Genomic DNA, 17,727 nt, shown 5'->3' with positions numbered 1-17,727 from the left:
AACATGTAGTTGTAGTCTGACAATCTTTGCCTTTTAATTGATGCATTCAGACGATTGATGTTTAGGTGATTATTGATATAGTTGGGTCACTATCTACCACACTGGTTATAGTTTTCTGTTTGTTGCCCTTGTTTTTTTTTTTTTTTTTTTTTTTTTTTTTTTTTTTTTATTTATGATAGTCACACAGAGAGAGAGAGGCAGAGACATAGGCAGAGGGAGAAGCAGGCTCCATGCACCGGGAGCCTGACGTGGGATTCGATCCAGGGTCTCCAGGATCGCGCCCTGGGCCAAAGGCAGGCGCCAAACCGCTGCGCCACCCAGGGATCCCAGAGTGCCCTTGTTTTTTGTTATTTTTGTCTACCATTCTTTTTCTGGTTTCTGTGATTTTAATTGGGCATTTTACATGATATGTTTTTTTCTCCTTTTTCAGCTTGCCTGTTATATAGTTCTTTTTTCCTTTTTGTCTTAAATTTGCAAGATACACTTACACCTAACCCTAGTCCACTTTCAAATTACACTGACATGATAATAAATATATGTATTGGTCTCTGCCCATGGCTCCTGATACAGCTCCTGACATGACTCTGGATGGGGCTGGTCATCAGAACAACAAGGCCACAGCCAGAAGCTTGGCACTTTCAGCCCTGCCCCCATCCTTCAGAGAGGGGAGAGGGGCTGCAGACTAAGCTAATCATCATTCACACCTACGTGATGACGCTGCCGCAGAAGTCCCTCAAGCATGGGCTTTGGAGAACTTCCAGGTGGGAGAATACACCCACGTGGGGGTGCACCCAGAGAGGGCTCAGGAGCTCCCCTGCCTCACCCCCGTGCCCTGCCCTCAGCAACACTACCACTGGGATGTTCCTGACTCATACCCTTTATGACAAACCCACGACAACACATATATGTTTCCCTGAGTCCTGTGAACTTGAAGCAGGGACTGTGAGAACCTCCAGTTTACAGCCAGGTGGTCAAATGCACACCCTGGGACCCTCTAGGTAGGGCTGGCGTCTGAGGTGGGGGCAGGCCAGTGGGACGAGCCCCTAACCTGTGAGGTTGGAACTGAGCTGACTTGCAGGTGGCCCAGCAGGTGTTGCAGAGAGACAGCTGGAGACCTGCCCGGCTGCACCCACAGCGTGGAGTCAGACCTGTTTAGTTTGTAGGGAAACAGGGAGCTTTCCTTTGAAGCCTTGTGCTGCTTCCTGGAGCATGAGAACTTGGAACCACATAATCCTGACCTATCACCCTTTAGGTCGCCATAGCCTACACAACCAAGTATATAGCACTGCTGCACCACCCCATCAAAGATCAAGTAAGAGTCACAAGGGGGCAGGGGCCTGGCTCCATCGGGAACATTCACCTCTGGATCTCACGGCTGTGAGTTCAAGCCTCACACTGAGTGTAGACATTGCTTAAAAGAAAATCTTACCAAAAAGAAGAAGAAGAAGGAGAAGGAGAAGGAGAAGGAGAAGGAGAAGGAGAAGGAAGAAGAAGAAGAAGAAGAAGAAGAAGAAGAAGAAGAAGAAGAAGAAGAAGAAGAAGAGTGTTTATTTTTTTATTTGGCCTTCACTGAGTTCTCCTGTGCTCTCCTTCCCCTCGGCTCTGACCTTCACCACTTTCCTTCTGTCTGAGGAACTTTGAACATCTTACAAGGCAGGTTTGCTGAGCAGGGTCCCCAGTTCTCATGTCAGCATCTTTATTGCTCCCTCACATTTAAAGGATAATTTCACTGGGTACAGAATTCTAGATTGGTGTGTTTTTCTCTCTCAAAACTTTAAATATCGGGTTTACTCTTTCCGTGCTCATGTGTCCTCTGAGGAGTCAATTATCACTGTTATCTTTGTTCCTCATTAGATCAGGTGTTTCTTCCCTCTGGCTTCTTTCAGAATCTTCATCTTTGATTTTCTGTAGTGTTAATATGGTGTATATGCTAGGGTGTTTGGCATTTGTCCTGTGGGGTGCATTTGTCCTGCAGTCCTTGGGCATCCTGGTCTATGGTTGTCAGTTTCGTTTGCTTGCTTGCTTTTCAGTTTCAGGGTATCCTCAGGTGTCGAGACTCTGCTCAGCAAGTCCCGTCTGCTAAGGAGCTCATCAATGGCCTCGTTTCTGCCGCTCTGCTCTTGCCTCTGGTTCTCAGGATTTCCACATCCCTGCTCACACTGCCCATGTGTTCTCGTGTGCTGTCTCCTATATCCGTAGGGCTCCCAGCCTCTGTGAACCATGGTTATTTAAAATTCTGGTTTGAGCATTCCCATACCCCCACCAGGTCCGAGTCTGGTTCTGATGCTGCTCTGTCTCCTCAGTGTTTGTGTTTTGCCTTGCTCTGTACCTTGTGGCGGTTTCTTGATGGCTGGGCATGACATCCCACGTCAAAGGAACTGCAGTCTCCCTCTGCTTCCCTAGCATGACCCAGGCAGGGGACAGCTGGGGTTGAGCCCAGTGCCTTCTCAGCCCCACAGAAGCTTAGCTTCTCAGCCCGCTAATGGGGCCAGATAGAAGGGGAGCTGAGAGGCCTACCCCAGCCAAGCAGGGGTGTGGGACCTGGGGTCCAACCTGTGACTTCCTGCCTGGCTGCAGAGGGTACGACAGCCTCCCAGGCCTGCTTTCCAGGCCTCTGTGGAAGCACAGGATGAGTGAGACCTGCTACAAGGCCCTTGAGCTCCTCTGCTCAGGCTCTCAGGGCTCTGGGCTGGAGCAGAAGAGAAGGGGCATCTTCCTTGCTCAGGAGGTCACTGTACCCTGACTCCACACCCCAGCACTTGGCTCATTTCTGACAACTGACCTTATAACAACCCTGGGTATTTTGAAAAGGTTCATGGTTTTGAATGGATGCTTTTAATAACATTTGTTATATTAAAGTTATAATTAATGAAAAAAAGAGAAGGCACTGCAGTCAACAGATGTCGAGTGATGTGGCATGAGACTTGGGGAGCCATTGGTCTGTGTCCAGCAAGGGCCATGCATCTGGATCATGCTCCTGTCACCCCGACTCCCCTCCCCTGGTTAGCAGGGCCCTGAAGAACCCCAGCAGGCGAGGCTCTGCTGGAACAGTTTCCCCTGATGGCAGGCTTTCCCTCCCAGTGCCAGAGACCCAAGAGCATTTTCCTCTGCTCTTTCCTGTGAGAACCAACTTGAGCTCCTGGATGTAAAGCTCACAATACTGTGGGGCCTCGTGACTGGGTGTCTTGTGCCTACAGCACCGGTGTTGGCTGTGCAGGGGTCTGCCTTGGCAGTGGTTCTCCAAGGGTGTCCGTGTTCCTTGTAAGGACCAGGGCCGCCTCCTTGTGTTGATCCCTGCATTCCTATTTTTAGGACCCCTCGCTTTTGGATGGCCGGGTGACCCTTCTCCATGTGCCGGGGGGAAAAGTGGTGTCGAGGCAGGGAGACCAGGTAAGCAAAAGGCCATGGTCGGAGGGAGCAGTGACCAGGGCTGCCCAGAGCTCTAGCCAGTGCCAGGTGGGGTGCCAAGGAGGCGGCCTCCCTGTGGCCCAGCCTGGGCACAGGCCCCCTGATGTGCGGGCTGTGGGCTGCCTTCAAGGGACAGGCTGCATTTTCCTTCCTCTGTGAATGTGGAGCCAGTAACCTGTTCATGTGGGACATTATGTACGGAGGTGCCGGGGGAGGGATGGGCCTCTGCCACTGAAGAATCAACCTCCTGTAATTGGTCGTCAAACAATAAGACCGTGGACACTGCTGACACTTTCCAGGGGAGACTGTGCCTGGATCAGTGCTGTGAGGGAGAGCAGGCACAGGAGAGGTGTGGGGCTCCTGGAGCCCCCACGGACTGCAGTGCTGACCTCCTGGGTGCTGGGTGCTGCAAGCTGGATGCTGTGTGCTGCGAGCTGCATGCCAGGTCGGGGGTCTCCAGCCCACACCCCTTGTCTGGTCAGGACGTGAACATCCTCTTCGTGGTTTCGGGGCTGCTGCACGTGTACCAGCGGAAGATTGACAGCGAGGAGGACACCTGTTTGTTTGTGGTGCGCCCCGGGGAGATAGTTGGCCAGCTGGCTGTGCTCACAGGAGAGCCCCTCATCTTCACCATCAAGGCCAACAGGGACTGCAGCTTCCTCTCCATCTCCAAGGCACACTTCTATGAGTGAGTCTCCGCTGGGCCCCAACCTGCCGTGAGGTCAGGCCAGCCTGGGGACCCCCGTGCAGCTGGTGGCGGCTATGGAACCCCCATTGGGCCCCTCAGGGTCCGGCCTCAGGCCCTACTCACACATGACATGGGAGTCCCAGGGAGAAGGGTGATGGAGCAGGAAGGGGGTGTCATGCTGCGGGGTGGCCCCCATGCCTGCTACCTCTGGACACCAGGAGGATGCTGGCTGCTCAGGAAGACACTCAGGCCTCCCTGTACCTGGATACAGATTCTCCTCAGCCCCATCCAGTTTGTCCAGGCCCAGATAGTCTTGAGCCCGCTGAGGGAGGCTAGGCCTTGTGTGCTGCCTGACTACCCTGCGTGCATCTGCATGTGTTCGCATGTGTCTCTGTGTGTGCATGTCAGTGTGTGTGTGTTTGCATTCATCTGCATGTGTTCACGTGTGTTGGTGTGTGTGTGCATGTGTCTGCATCTGTTCACATGTGTCTGCATGTGTTCCCATGTGTCTTCATGTGTTTGCATGCGTCTGCATGTGTTCGCAGGCATCTGCGTGTGTTCACAACCTAAGCCCCCTGGTGCAGGCAGCTCCTGCCCTATAGAGGTTGTCCGACTGCTGTCCTAAACAGTTTCACCCAATCCTGGGCTTTTATGTACCAAATTCACATCTTCCCCCAAACGTCACTCCTGGGGTCAGGCTTGTGTGTCAGATGCTGTCCTGATGTCCCCTGGGGTTTCCTCATTCTGTCGTCCAAAACTGAGCCGCATGCCCCCGCCACACACACACACACTTTGCTCCCGCTCTGACTTTTGTCTTTGTGACTGCTGACTCTTGTGTGCCCATCACTCTAGCTGCATCCCAGTGTGGCCCCCGTGTAGCTGCAGCCCTTGCGCCGACCACCTCCCTGCTTCTGCCCTCACCCCTAGCAGCCTGTTCACATATGGCGACCAGGGAGCCAGAGCCCACCAGTGACCCTGTCGTGCCCGGGATTGACCCAGTCCCTTTCTCAGCCCAAGGCCCTGTGTGGTTGCTGCCCCTCACCTTGGCCCCGCCCCCACTCAGCCCTTCCCCACCTGCTCTGGACTTGATGGTGCATCATGGGGACAGGGTCTCTGCATCCCACTGCCGGGCTCAAGCCCTCCTGTGAGACCTGTGCTCTGGCAGGAGGCTCTTGGGCTCTCCCAGAGCTGCTGGCCCCTGGGCATCATGGGCTATGATGGAGCAGTGGCTGAGAGGGCATTGAGCTCTGTCCCGCCCTGGGCCTGTGTCTGTCACTTGCTACATGGTGTCACTATTTGATAAATGGGGCTGTGGGTCCTGCCAACTCTCAAGTGCTATGGCCTGGAGGGAAGGGTCAGAACTGGTGGGATTGGCTGGAGGTCGTGGTGGGCCAGGACTAACTCGGGGCTGGCTCCACAGAATCATGCGAAAGCAGCCGACTGTGGTCCTGGGCGTTGCACACACTGTGGTGAAGCGAGTGTCGTCCTTTGTGCGGCAGATCGACTTCGCACTAGATTGGATGGAGGTGGAGGCCGGGCGCGCGGTGTACAGGTGGGGCCCTCAGGTGTGCTGGTCCCTGGGAAGAGGGGAGAAGACAGTGCAGCTCAGCCCCCTGAGGTCACCACTCCGTGTGCTCCGTGGCCCTCCTCCCGCCTGTGTGCGAGTGCACACCCTCAGACACGCTTTTTCATGGGCACGTTTCCCTGTCATTCTGTGCAAGTCCACACTGTGTTCTGAGATGGCCCAGTGGAAGTGATGCTAATACGGCATTTATGAAGGTGGTCACATGCCGAATGTCCCATGTGACCTTGTCTGGGCACCCTTAGCTCCATGTCACAGCAGTGCCTGCACCCAGGATCACACAGACATGGTCATAACTACCAATTTACATGCCATTGAAAATTAAAACTAAGAACATTTTATTTTTTTATTTTTAAAACATTTTATTTATTTATTTGAGACAGAAAGTAAGAGACAGAGCATGAGCAGGGGGTATGGGAGCAGAGGGAAGAGGGAGACACTGACTCCCTGCTAAGCAGGGAGCCTGATGTGGGGCTCGATCCCAGGACCCCGAGATCATGACCTGAGGTCAAGGCAGACACTTGACTGAACCACCAGGTGCCCCCAAAACTAAGGACATTTAAAATATTTAATGATTTACTTAAAAATCACAATAAGCCTTTTACATATTAGCATATATACTTTTTAATGGAAAGCAACTGTATTTTCCAAAACAAAAATAGAGTGAGAAGATTGGGTTCTTTCTTTTTTTTCCCACCTCAGATGGTGGTGGGTTTCCTGTCCTGGGCCCTCGGCTCCCAACAGCCTCTGTCCCTCTGTCCCCACAGGCAGGGGGACAAGTCAGACTGTACCTACATCGTCCTTAGTGGCCGGCTACGCTCTGTCATCCGGAAGGACGATGGCAAAAAGCGGCTGGCTGGGGAGTATGGCCGTGGAGACCTCATTGGTGTGGTAGGGCCGAGGTCCCTCTTCCCCGTGCCCTGCACTGGGGTGACTGCCAGCCCATTACCTGGATGTGGGGAGGGAGCCCTGGACATGACCTGAGGAAGGCTCTTTCCCCTCATCTGAGGCACTCCTTTCCTGGGGGGGCTGACTTGCTTGCTCTCTGCCCAAGATGCAGCCCTGGGGTGGAGCTGACACTGGGGAAGGTCTGCAGGGACAGTAGCTGGCTGGGCACCTGGAACAGCACCTTCACTGCGGCCAGGAGAACATGCCCCCTGGTTGAGGGATGGCGGCGGCCAGACCTCTGCTTGGTGCCTGCCGTCCTGGCCTGTCTGGCTGGCTCCAGTGCTGCAGTCATTGTGCCCCCTTACAAGCTCCCACAGATGCTTTTCCAGAAGCGTAGGGCTGGCTGCTCCAGTGCCTTTCCCTCCCATTCCCACCTGTACACTGTGGCCAGAAGGGCTGCTGTGGGCTTTGCCTTCTGGCTGGGTCCAGAGTGCAGCCAGCCCGGCCTGCAGGACTGGAGCGTGTGAGCCGCATGGCAGTGCCTCCCCAGCTGCTCTTCTTCAGGTGGAGACGCTCACCCACCAGGCCAGGGCAACCACAGTGCATGCTGTTCGGGACTCCGAGCTGGCCAAGCTTCCGGCAGGAGCCCTGACATCCATTAAACGCAGGTACCCACAGGTAAGCACTCCTGTTACATACTGCCTAGGGAAGCAGGATGTCCAGACCACGACCTGGGAATTATTGGGCCCTGGGCTGCATCCTTGTCAGTACCAGAGTGAGGGACACACTGAGGTGACCTACAGCAGGCATGTTGCATGTTTTATTTTATTTTATTTTACTTGATTTTTAAAAAAGATTTTATTTATTTATTCATGAGAGAGACAGAGAGAGGCAGAGACACAGGCAGAGGGAGAAGCAGTCTCCCTGTGGGGAGCCTGATATGAGACTCGATCCCAGGATCCCAGGATCATGACCTGAGCCAAAGGCAGATGCCCAACCACTGAGCCACCCACCCAAGGCTGCACGTTTTAAAGGAAGTGTCAGCGTGGACCAGCACATGGGGTAGGGCCTTGGGGCAGGTGCCTTGGGCAGTGCCAGGAGGTAGGAGGGAGAGACAAGGACCCAGCAAGTGAAGCCCTTCTGGCCCATCCCAAGTGAGGAGCCAGCGGGGGCCTCTTGCTCTGCATCTTGGGGAAGGTGAACTGGGCATTTAGAGAAGGATCTTGGGCCAGTGGCCATCGGTCCAGCAGAAAATGAGGGGAGTCTGTTTTACTTCTGGGGCCGTTAGCTGGCTGGTTGTCTGGCATTTGCCTCCCTGCTTTAAGGTAGTAGGTGTGCAGCCGAGGAAACAGGAGAACCTCTGAGCTCGGGGTTGGGAGAAGGATCAGCTGCAGGGCCACCTGAGAGAAGAGATAGCCTGTTCTTTCCTCACTGGCACCATGTGCACCTGTCCTGCTGACCTTTCTGCTTTAGAACACATAGAAAATCCCCCAGTTCATTTTATGAAATTAATTCTAATTTGACTTTAATATAAAAACTTGACAAGGACAGAAAAAACAATATTCTCTTAGTGCTGTAGCTGCAAATACTCTACATGTCAGTAAATCAACTATGAAAACTATGTATTTGATTAGTCTGTTTAAGGAATTTCAGCCCAGCGCTGGCAAATTATTAAACCACAATTAATTGTGGAGACCCTAGTGAATGGCAGGATGGTCATGGTGGTGGCTGGGGCCGGATGTGTGCCAGGAGCTCTGGGTTCACTGGGAGCAAGGGCGAGCCAGGCCCCTTCCTCTTCTGCAGGGCTTCTCCCTGGTGGACCCATAAACAGACTCTCTACTCACACCCACTCCCTGGGGTCCACAGACGTTCCCCATCTGCATTCCCAGGAGCCTGCGGCCTGTCCTGCTGCTTCTCCATCACACACTGGCTACTGTCGGGCTGACCACCACCCAGAACAGTGGCCGTGAGCTCAGAGCAGCCAGGCTGCATGTGCCCTCCAGAACAGGGGGCCCCACAAGGGACTGCTGCCAGCCAGTATCCCCATCCCAACCATTCTTCACTCTGTTCTTGGATTTCATGTAAATGAAATAATGTGGACACAGTATTTTCTGTCTGGTTTCTGTTGCCTGTCGTGATATCTGAGGTCTGTGTCTCATTGGCATGTTCTTTTTACTGCCAAGTAGTATCCAGTGTGCTCCACCCTGCTCACCTGTCCTCCTGACCATGGATATTCGGTGGTTCCCAGTGTGAGGCCGTCATGGAGAGGCTGCTAGCAAAGTTTTTATGGAACTTTTTTTTTTTAATATTCTATTTATTTATTTATTCACGAGAGACAGACACAGAGAGGCAGAGACACAGGCAGAGAGAGAAGCAGGCCCCATGCAGGGAGCCCGATGTGGGACTCGATCCCAGGTCTCCAGGATCACGCCCCGGGCTGAAGGCGGCGCTAAGCTGCTGAGCCGCCGGGGCTGCCCTTTATGGAACATTTTTCATTTCTCTTCAGAGCTACCTGAGAGTGGCGTTGCTGGGCCAGAGGGCAGACATGTGTTAAACTTTCTCAGAGACTGCCAACAGGTCCCCCATGTGGCTGTGCAGATTTATGGCCAGCACATGTGTGGCTGCGCTCCTATGGTGCTAAGTGGTTCTTGTGGGAAGACATCCCCTGATGACTAGACATGTTAAGGACCTTTCCATGTGTTCATGGGCTTGTTTTGAACCTCTTTAGCTTGATGTAGAATTATTTTTTTATATTTTTAAATTAGCTTTAATGAGAATGACTGTGAATTTGTAATTGTGACAGTTATATCATGAGTGTGTTTTTAAAGGCTCTTGTCTTTTAGAGATACAGATTCAAATATCAATGGATAAAATACCATGTTTGGGATTGGCTTCAGACATTTTCAGGTGTGCGTGTGAAATAAGGGATTGCAGCAGGTGAAGGGAGGGTGCGGTCACCTATTGTGTACTGTAAACTTTTCCGTAGTAACGTGTGTTGTTTTCGTTAGCTCCAGTGAACAGTTTGATGCTGCATTAGTTATATACAAACCAGACTCCTTTGTAGCTTCTGGTTGGACCACTGTTCAAATCGTTCTTTTGTCTCACATCATAAAATGGGGACAGTTTCCTCGGCCTCTTGCATGGGTCTTTGACTCCAGCTGAGTCAGTTTGCAGGGGCCACTGGTTCCCGGAGCCTCAGGTCTGAGCCCCACAGCCCATGACTGTTGACAGGTGGGCAGCTAGCCCGAGAGGAGGAGAAGCTGCATCAAATTTATCTGCTTTCTGGTTGTTTCCCTGAAGCTGACTCCAGCTTCTCTTTTCATACGGAGTCCTGGACTGCCAGCGCTGGGCTTTCGGTGCAGGGGTACATCTCCTGTCACCTGTGGACCTGAGCAACCAAAAAATTTAACTCTATTTTTATACAAAGGTATTTAAAAGTAAATTACAGGGGCTTCTAGGGGCTCCATCAACGAAACATCTGCCTTCAGCTCAGGTCATGGTCCCGGGGTCCGGGGACTGAGCCCCACATCGGGCTCCCTGCTCAGCAGGGAGTCTTCCCCTCCCTCTGCCTCTGCCTCCTGCCCCATGTGACCCACTCTCTCTCTCCAATAAATAAATAAATTCTTTTAAAAAAATAAAAGTAAATGACATATCTTGGCATAATTTGTCTAAGACTCTAAAATGTAGTAGTGATGCAACTGTGTACTACTTCCTAGATGTTGTGTGACACCCAGCCCGGGTCTTGCCCAGGCCAGGCCCCCAGGAGCACATGGCGAGCCCTTTTTCTCTGTGGAAGCCCTTTCCAGCCTGCCTGTGGGGTAGTCATGGCTTCCCCTGCTGCTCCTCTGCCCTGGAGGACCAAGGAGACTCTGGCCCGGGCACCAGGTCACTGGACGTGTGCCTCCCACACCTGCTGGCCCCAGCGGGCTCTCTGGGGGGCACCCTCTCATCCCACAGCATTGGCTCCCACCTCCTGGTGACAAGCCAGCCAACTGCACCACTGCCCTCAGCCCAGACATGCTGGTTTTGAAAACGTGGATCCAAGGTGCTTCTTGGTTTAAATGTGTGGCCTCCTTCCTTTCTCTGCAGGTTGTGACTCGGCTGATTCATCTCTTGGGTGAGAAGATTCTGGGCAGCCTCCAGCAGGGTAGTGGCACAGGTGTGTTCTTGGGAACCTTGCCCCATGGCCTGGCCGTGGCTGCACAGAGGGGCATGGGTGTGCTGAGGTGGGAGGGAAGGAGAGCCAGATCCTGGGACTCAGTTTCTGTGTTCTCTTCTGGCTCCAATTCTGAGCAAGTGCTTTGTTAAGTCTTCACTCCCCGCACCCCCCACCCCTCCGTCCTGGTGAACAGCGGCTGGAACTGCCTGCTCCTGCCTTGGCCTGTGGCCTCCTCTGCCAGGGCCCCTGTCAGAGCCCTGCAGCCCCCTGGTCACCCCGGTGCCCTCTATCCCTCCCCGCAGCCCCCCTGGCCATCCAGTGTCCTCCGCCCCTCCCAGCAGCCCCCCTGCCACCCTGGTGCCCTCTGCCCATCCCAGCAGTCCCCTGGCCACCCTGGTGCCCTCTGCCCATCCCAGCAGTCCCCTGGCCATCCTGGTGCCCTCCGTCCCTCCTTGTAGCCTCATGGCCATCCTGGTGTCCTCCATCCCTCCATTCCCCTTCTGCATGTCTTTCAATCCCCCTACTCATCCCACGACTCCCTAGTTAGCTGGTATGTAGTCTGTGCCCAGCCGGCTCGGGCACCACGGAAGGGCAGCACCATGTCTCCCCACAGTGACCTGGGCGACTGTGTCTTGTAGAAGGGATGGGGGACCTGCATGCCCGGCAGAGGCAGCATAGCGTGGCAGTGCCCCCCCGACTCTGGCACAGCTCATGTCTCTGCGTCTGCAAAGACCCTACTTCCTGATGAGGTCACACTCGGGTCTGGGGTAGATACGGGAGGCACAACCCAACACGTGGTGTCTCCTTTTTCTTTTCACCTCCGACCACCTGTGTGGTCATGTTAGAAGCAGGTTTCTTGTGGAAAGCATATAGTTGGGCCCTGTTTTTGTCATCCCACCTGAGAACTTGTTTTGTTTTTTTTTTGTTTTTTTTTTTTTAAGATTTTATTTGAGACAGAGAGTAAAGGGCAGGGAGGGGCAGGGGGAGAAGCAGGGTCAGTCCTGGGACCCCAGGATCATGACCCTAAGATCATGATGACCTGAACTGAAGGCAGACACTTCACTGATGGAGCCACCCAGGCACCCCTCATTTCTTTTTTGAGGTTTCTGTTCTTATTTATCACTCGTGGTTCTGGGGTCCATTCTCATAGTGTGCTTGGAAGTACCTGCTGTAGGATTGGGTCTCCTGGAGCTTTGTGGGGAGTGGCAGCCTCAGCACTGCTCCTGCCTTGGCCTGGCCCCCCGTAGCTGTGCTTGCACTCAGTGCACCCCTCACGCAGTCTGTAACCTCCGTGTCCAGCCACCAAAGTGCTGTGGCAGCTCGAGTGGAGAATTGTCTAGAATATCTACTGCTCTGCCGTGCCCATCCTGGCAGCCCTTTCTGTTCCAAGAAGCGCCTCCCGCACAGTCCTTCTGGGGAGGTCTGCCGGCTGCAAACACTTGAATCCCCATCACCAAGCCTGTCTGCGGGGCCCATGCTGCATCATGGTCCCACGTCTGTTCCATCTTTCTCTCTGGCTACGTCCAAGACATTGTCTGTGTCTTTGGTTATAAGAGACTAAATGCTCCTGAATCTGTAGGTTTGTATCTTTTACCAAACTTGAGAGGTTTTCAGTGTTCACTTCTTTAGATATGCTCTCAGCACTGTCCTCTCGCCTCTTTGGAAAGGCAGTGACACAAACGCTAGGCCCCCATTCTCATCCCCAGGCCTTGTGGGCCCTGCAGGCTTCCCTCCATCCTGCATACAGCTGAACTGAACTGTTCAGTTTCCTGGTGATCCATCTTCAAGGTCTGTTGCTGCATTTGTGCTGCTCGTTCTGCAGCTTATGATCACTGCTTTACCTTGTTGAGGAATTCCAGACTCTATGACATGCTCTCATTTTGTCCATCGTGGAGCTTTGGAACTTTTCCTGGCTTTGGGTCCTACTGGTAACTTTGCATTATGTCCTGGATTTCAGGCATGATATCATGAGGCTCTGGTTCTCTATGAAATCTTCTGCTGTAGCAGAGTGGGTATGCCCATATTCACGGAGCACGTCCTGTCTCTTACTGCATTTGAATGGGGTTCAGTTCTGGAGGCCTTTGTGGGATTGCTTTGGTCTGCCCTGTGGTGCTCGCCCTGGAGTTGGGATGGAGGCTGTTCGCAGAGCCTCCACTGTGCAACTCTGTCTGGTTTCATGTGTGGGATACCCGGAGATGAGCCTGGGACTTCACCGTGTCCATCCCCCTTCTCACCACAATCTCCCCGCTCTGTAGGTGTGCCGCCCCTACTTGCCAGGGCAAGGCATGGGGAGTGGGGGCTCTACTCCACCGTGTCTGCAGCCCCTGGACAATATCCCTGGAGGGCCAACCCTGCTTTGCTTCACTGGGGATGGATGGGTGCATGGCTGCATTGCTGGTGGTTCCCAGGGGTCGAAGCCCACCTGTCTGCCCTCCTCTCTGTGCCCTTCTGAGTCCCTTGTAACTGTCGGCAGCAGTTAGGTGTCATGTATCTGCTCCATCTCCCCTGGGCAGCACCAGAACCCCCCGGTGCCTCTGGGGAAGCTAGGAGACAGCCTTGCAGGGCTAGCAAGAGGTGGGAGAGTGCTGACCCCAGTTGCTAGAAAGGACAGAGGAGGAGTTGCAGGAAAACCAGTGCTGAGGGGCTCCTGTGCTGGGCTGTGTGCTCCCACCGCCCGGCGTCTGGCCTTCCCTTCCCCTGCCCCAGTCTGGCTCTGCGCTGCCTCCTCTCCCTGCTGTCCTACATCCCCTCTGGTTCCTGGGTCAGGCCATGCAGGGACCCACACTCCACTGCTCAGGAACTGCCTCTCCTCACCCAGGGTGAACTGAGCAGAGTCAGGCACGGACCCTGTCCGGGAGGAGCTGGGCCCTGGGGTGGCTGGTGCCTGGGCCCAGCATGCACATCAGAGGTTGGGAGGGTCTGCATGGGGCTTGGGGTGTGGCAGCCACAGGCTAGGAGCCGGGAAGGCAGCCCTGGGCATGTCCAGGCTGCGGGAGACCAGAGACTGCCTGGGACACCTGTGAAAACAGGAGGTGCTGCTAGCCAAGGAACAGCTGCTGTTGGAAATAAACTCCCAGAGACCTCGTACTGAGACCCAGTGGGTGGACATGCCTGCAGCCCCCTTCTCTGCTGCCACAGGGGCCCCAGGAGGCACTAGAGGACAGAAAACCCTGGTCTCAGTGACAGGAAGCTCTGTCTACACTGGCTTGCCACTCAAAGTTTAGGCTGCTGCCCATCCCCAGGTTGCTCTCACTGCTTCTAGAGCACGTGGTGGAGACACAGTGGGAGGTAGGCCTTACCTGGTGGAACACTGGACTCTCAGGGCTTCCTCTGGGTCTCATTCTCTGCTCGATACGCTCATCAGTCAGACTGAGGTCCTGGAGCATGTGAGACGGGAGGTGCTCAGAGTATGACCTGGTGCTTCTGCGGGAGAGGTGGGATGGCCAGGGGTGGGCATGGGAAGGCCAGGAGGCTGGGTCAGACCCCAGGACCCCTTCCTCGTTCCCAGGCCCTCATGTCCTGGCCCCATCCAGACACAATCAGAGATGCAAAGACTGTTCAGTGCCAGCCCAGCCCCTCTGGCCGACATGCAACCCTGTGCTCTGCAGGTCACCAGTTCGGGCTGTACACCGCCGGCAGCAAGTGGGACACAGGGAACCCTGCCAGCAACCTCTCCACGGTAGCCATCATGCCCGTGTCAGAGGACGTGCCCCTCACTGCCTTTGCCCTGGAGCTCAAGCACGCCCTCAGTGCCATCGGTAAGTCCCGCCCGAGGCCACGGGGCCACTGGAGCCCTCCCCTCTTGCCTCGCGGTTAGTGTCACCTTCACGGCCAAGCCTCAGGGTGCTCTGGAGCTGGAGAGCATCCACTGGGTGTCTCCTCAGTCGTGATGGCAAACTTTGTGTCGCGGGAGCCTGGCTGTTTCTCCAGGATGCTTGGAAGCCTACCCCGAGGGGCCCTGCAGTGGCTGCAGGAGCTGGCTGACCGCGTGAAAAATGCTCAGTTGGGCAGGGGGCTTGGGTAGTGTTTCCAAATTCCTGACAGCTGTTAAACTTTGGAATTCAGGAATAAGGAACTAAAGTTCCTGAGAACTCTTAGGAATTCCCCAAATCATAAAGTATTTTGTATTTATTTTTAAGATTTATTTATTTGAGAGAGTGCGTGCATGTGAGTGAATGAGGAGGGCGCAGAGGGAGGGAGAATCCCAAGCAGACTCCTGCTGAGCATGAAGCCCGACACAGGCTCGATCTCACCACCCCAAGATCACGACTTGAGCCAAAATCAAGAGTTCTGTGTTCCACTGACGGAGCCACTCAGGCATCCCAAAGTGTTCTGTATTCTTAACACTTTATAAGTTTCTGTGTAACTGTGAGCGACCCTAATACCAACAGATCAATTTTCTGTGATGCAGTTATACTGAGAATTTCAGGGGTTGTCATTTTAAAAATGACACAATAATAAATATAGTGAGTGTCCTGGTAGTGCCATGAAACAGCGTCTGTGTGAGGAGGGTATGTTTTAACACCATGGGAAAATCCTTTCTGCCTGGTGTAGCATTTGACGATAGAAAGCACTAAATAAATACCAAATAAAATTGATTTATAAGAGTGGAAGATACTGTTATAAGCACTTAAGAGTTATTCTCAAAACAGAATTGTAGCACATGAGGCATTCACTGCCCTGTCAGTCTGGATCTTTGTCGGCAGCCTGTTCATCTCCCATTGGCCTTGCCTGCCCTATGCAGAGCACATGAAGCATCTCCAGGTTGTACAGCACAGATGTGTTCTTTCATTTAAAAAAAAAAAGCTTTATTTTGTGATAATTACAAATTCAGAATTACAAATTCTGAAGTTGTAGAAACAGTAAAGGGAGGATCACGTACCCTTCCCCTAGATTATGTAGCTGTAGCTCCCGTCGAGGTTGGACGAGAATGCTTGTGTGCTCCGTAGGCCTTTGACTCTAGTCTGCGTGTGCGCATGAGCTCTGTGCTGCAGTAACCCCAGGTGGGTTCCTGCCGCCACCAGGAGCCCCCATCCAGCCACCAGAGCCTGTTCTCTGCTCTTGTCTTCTTGTCATTCTGAGAATATGGTAAAGATGGAGTCATGGTGGGTGACAACTGAAGATGGGCTATCTTGGCTCAGATGGTGCCCCATGGCCATTGGGCACTTCCCCTCACTGTGGAGGAGCCACCTGGACACACGTGGTATCTGCAGCCACTCACCTGTTGAGGATGTTCAGGCTTCTTCTTGTTTGGGGAGTTTATGAATACAGCTCTGTGACCCTCCATGTAAAGGATTTCATGTGCATGGAAGTTTTCCTTTCCCTGGATAGACGTCTGGGCAGGTGAGTGTGGTCGGGTCCATGCTTCCTCCCAGAGAGCTGCACCCCTGCTCCTCCCTGCACTCGCCAGCCCTCAGAGCTGTCTCTGTCACCATCTCAGCCCTCACTGTGTGAGCAGGCTCCAGGCCCAGGGCTGTGCCCAGCACAGGGCTTGGACTCAGGACCCTGAGATAAGACATGAGCAGAGATCTAGAGCCCGGTGCACTACTGCCTGAGCCCCCAGTGACCCCATTCCTGCTGTCCTGCTGGGTGAGCAGTGAGGGCACATTGTGGCCTAACTGGTGTCTTTCCAGTGGCCCACGATGCCGAGTGCATCCCCTGTACTGTTTTATCATCTGTGCATTCTCTCTGGCAAAGTACCTGTTCTGAAGTCCTATCTTTTGTCTTTTTCTGATTGTGTAGTTTGTTTTCTTGCTGTTGAATTTTGAGGATTCCTCACCCTGCAGGCACGGCCCTTGGCAGGGCTGGACTGTGCAGCCTCCTGGGCAGAACGGAAATCTGCTATTTTGTCTTTTATGGACCGGCTTTCACTACCCTTTCTAAACTCTGCACCAGGCCTTCAGGCCTAGAATTCCTCCTGTGTTTTTTTAAAAAGCCTGAAGTTTTACTTTTTTTTTTTTTTTTAAGATTTATTTATTTATTTGAAGATTTTTTTTTTAATTTTTATTTATTTATGATAGTCACAGAGAGAGACAAAGAGAGGCAGAGACACAGGCAGATGGAGAAGCAGGCTCCATGCACCGGGAGCCCGACGTGGGATTCGATCCCGGGTCTCCAGGATCGCGCCCTGGGCCAAAGGCAGGCGCTAAACCGCTGCGCCACCCAGGGATCCCTATTTATTTATTTGAGAGAGAGAACGTGTGCATGTGCAGCAGGAAGGCGGGTGGGGGGGCGTGCAGGGAGAGGGAGGGCCTCAAGCCTGCTCCATGACCCTGAGATCACGACCTGAGCAGAAATCAAGAGTCAGACCTGCACCACCTGTACCACCAGACCCCCCTGCACTTTCATGTTTAACCTAATGAGCTGTTTTGGGCTAATTTTTGTAAAAGGTGTGAAGTTTAGGTAGAGGTTTATTTTCTTGCTCATGGGTATTCAGCTTCCCCACTGTCATTCATCGAGGAACTACCTGTCTCCCCTGAACGGTCCTGGCATCCCCGAAAACCATGGTATATGCATGAGGCCCATGCCTGGGCCATCCTATCCATCGTCTGTACGTCTGTCTTCATGTCAGCACCGTGATGCGTTGATTCCTGGAGCTCTGTGGTCGGTTCTGAAATCAGGGAGTTCGAGGCCTTGGCTTTTTCTTCTGCAAGATCACCTGGCTATTCAGGGTCCCCTGAGATCCACAGGCCTCTCGGGACTGGTTTTCCTCTATCTGTGCACAAGGGCGGTGGGATTCTGACAGGGATTGCATAGACTCTGGGGTTCACACCAGGTGGTGCTCACAGTTCAACAATGTTCAGTCTTCCAGTCCATGAACATGGGATACGTTTCCACATACTTAGGTCTTCTTTCATCTCTTTCAGCAATGTTCTGTGGTTTTTGATGTACAAGTCTTTCATCTCCTTGGTCCAGTTTATTCCTAATATTTTATTCTTTTTGATGCTATTATGAATTATTTTTCTTAATGTCTTTTTTTTTTTGATGGTTTGTCATCACTAA

General features: G+C 53.2%; 1 protein-coding gene across 6 annotated transcripts in view; it reads left to right on the top strand.

Annotated features, from left to right (window-relative positions):
* PNPLA7 (patatin like phospholipase domain containing 7) overlaps positions 1–17,727 on the top strand; it is a 66,895-nt gene that overhangs the window by 30,512 nt on the left and 18,656 nt on the right. For all 6 annotated transcript variants that reach the window (XM_041724137.1, XM_041724136.1, XM_041724142.1 and 3 more), the window contains 7 exons: positions 3,313–3,390; positions 3,891–4,096; positions 5,517–5,648; positions 6,446–6,569; positions 7,131–7,244; positions 10,656–10,725; positions 14,334–14,483. In XM_041724137.1, the coding sequence (XP_041580071.1) occupies positions 3,313–3,390; positions 3,891–4,096; positions 5,517–5,648; positions 6,446–6,569; positions 7,131–7,244; positions 10,656–10,725; positions 14,334–14,483 (874 nt within the window). The remainder of the gene's footprint in view (positions 1–3,312; positions 3,391–3,890; positions 4,097–5,516; positions 5,649–6,445; positions 6,570–7,130; positions 7,245–10,655; positions 10,726–14,333; positions 14,484–17,727) is intronic.

This window comes from Vulpes lagopus, chromosome 12 (genome assembly GCF_018345385.1).
Source record: "Vulpes lagopus strain Blue_001 chromosome 12, ASM1834538v1, whole genome shotgun sequence".
NCBI classification, from domain to species: domain Eukaryota; kingdom Metazoa; phylum Chordata; class Mammalia; order Carnivora; family Canidae; genus Vulpes; species Vulpes lagopus.
This window is presented reverse-complemented; position numbering and strand designations above follow the sequence as displayed.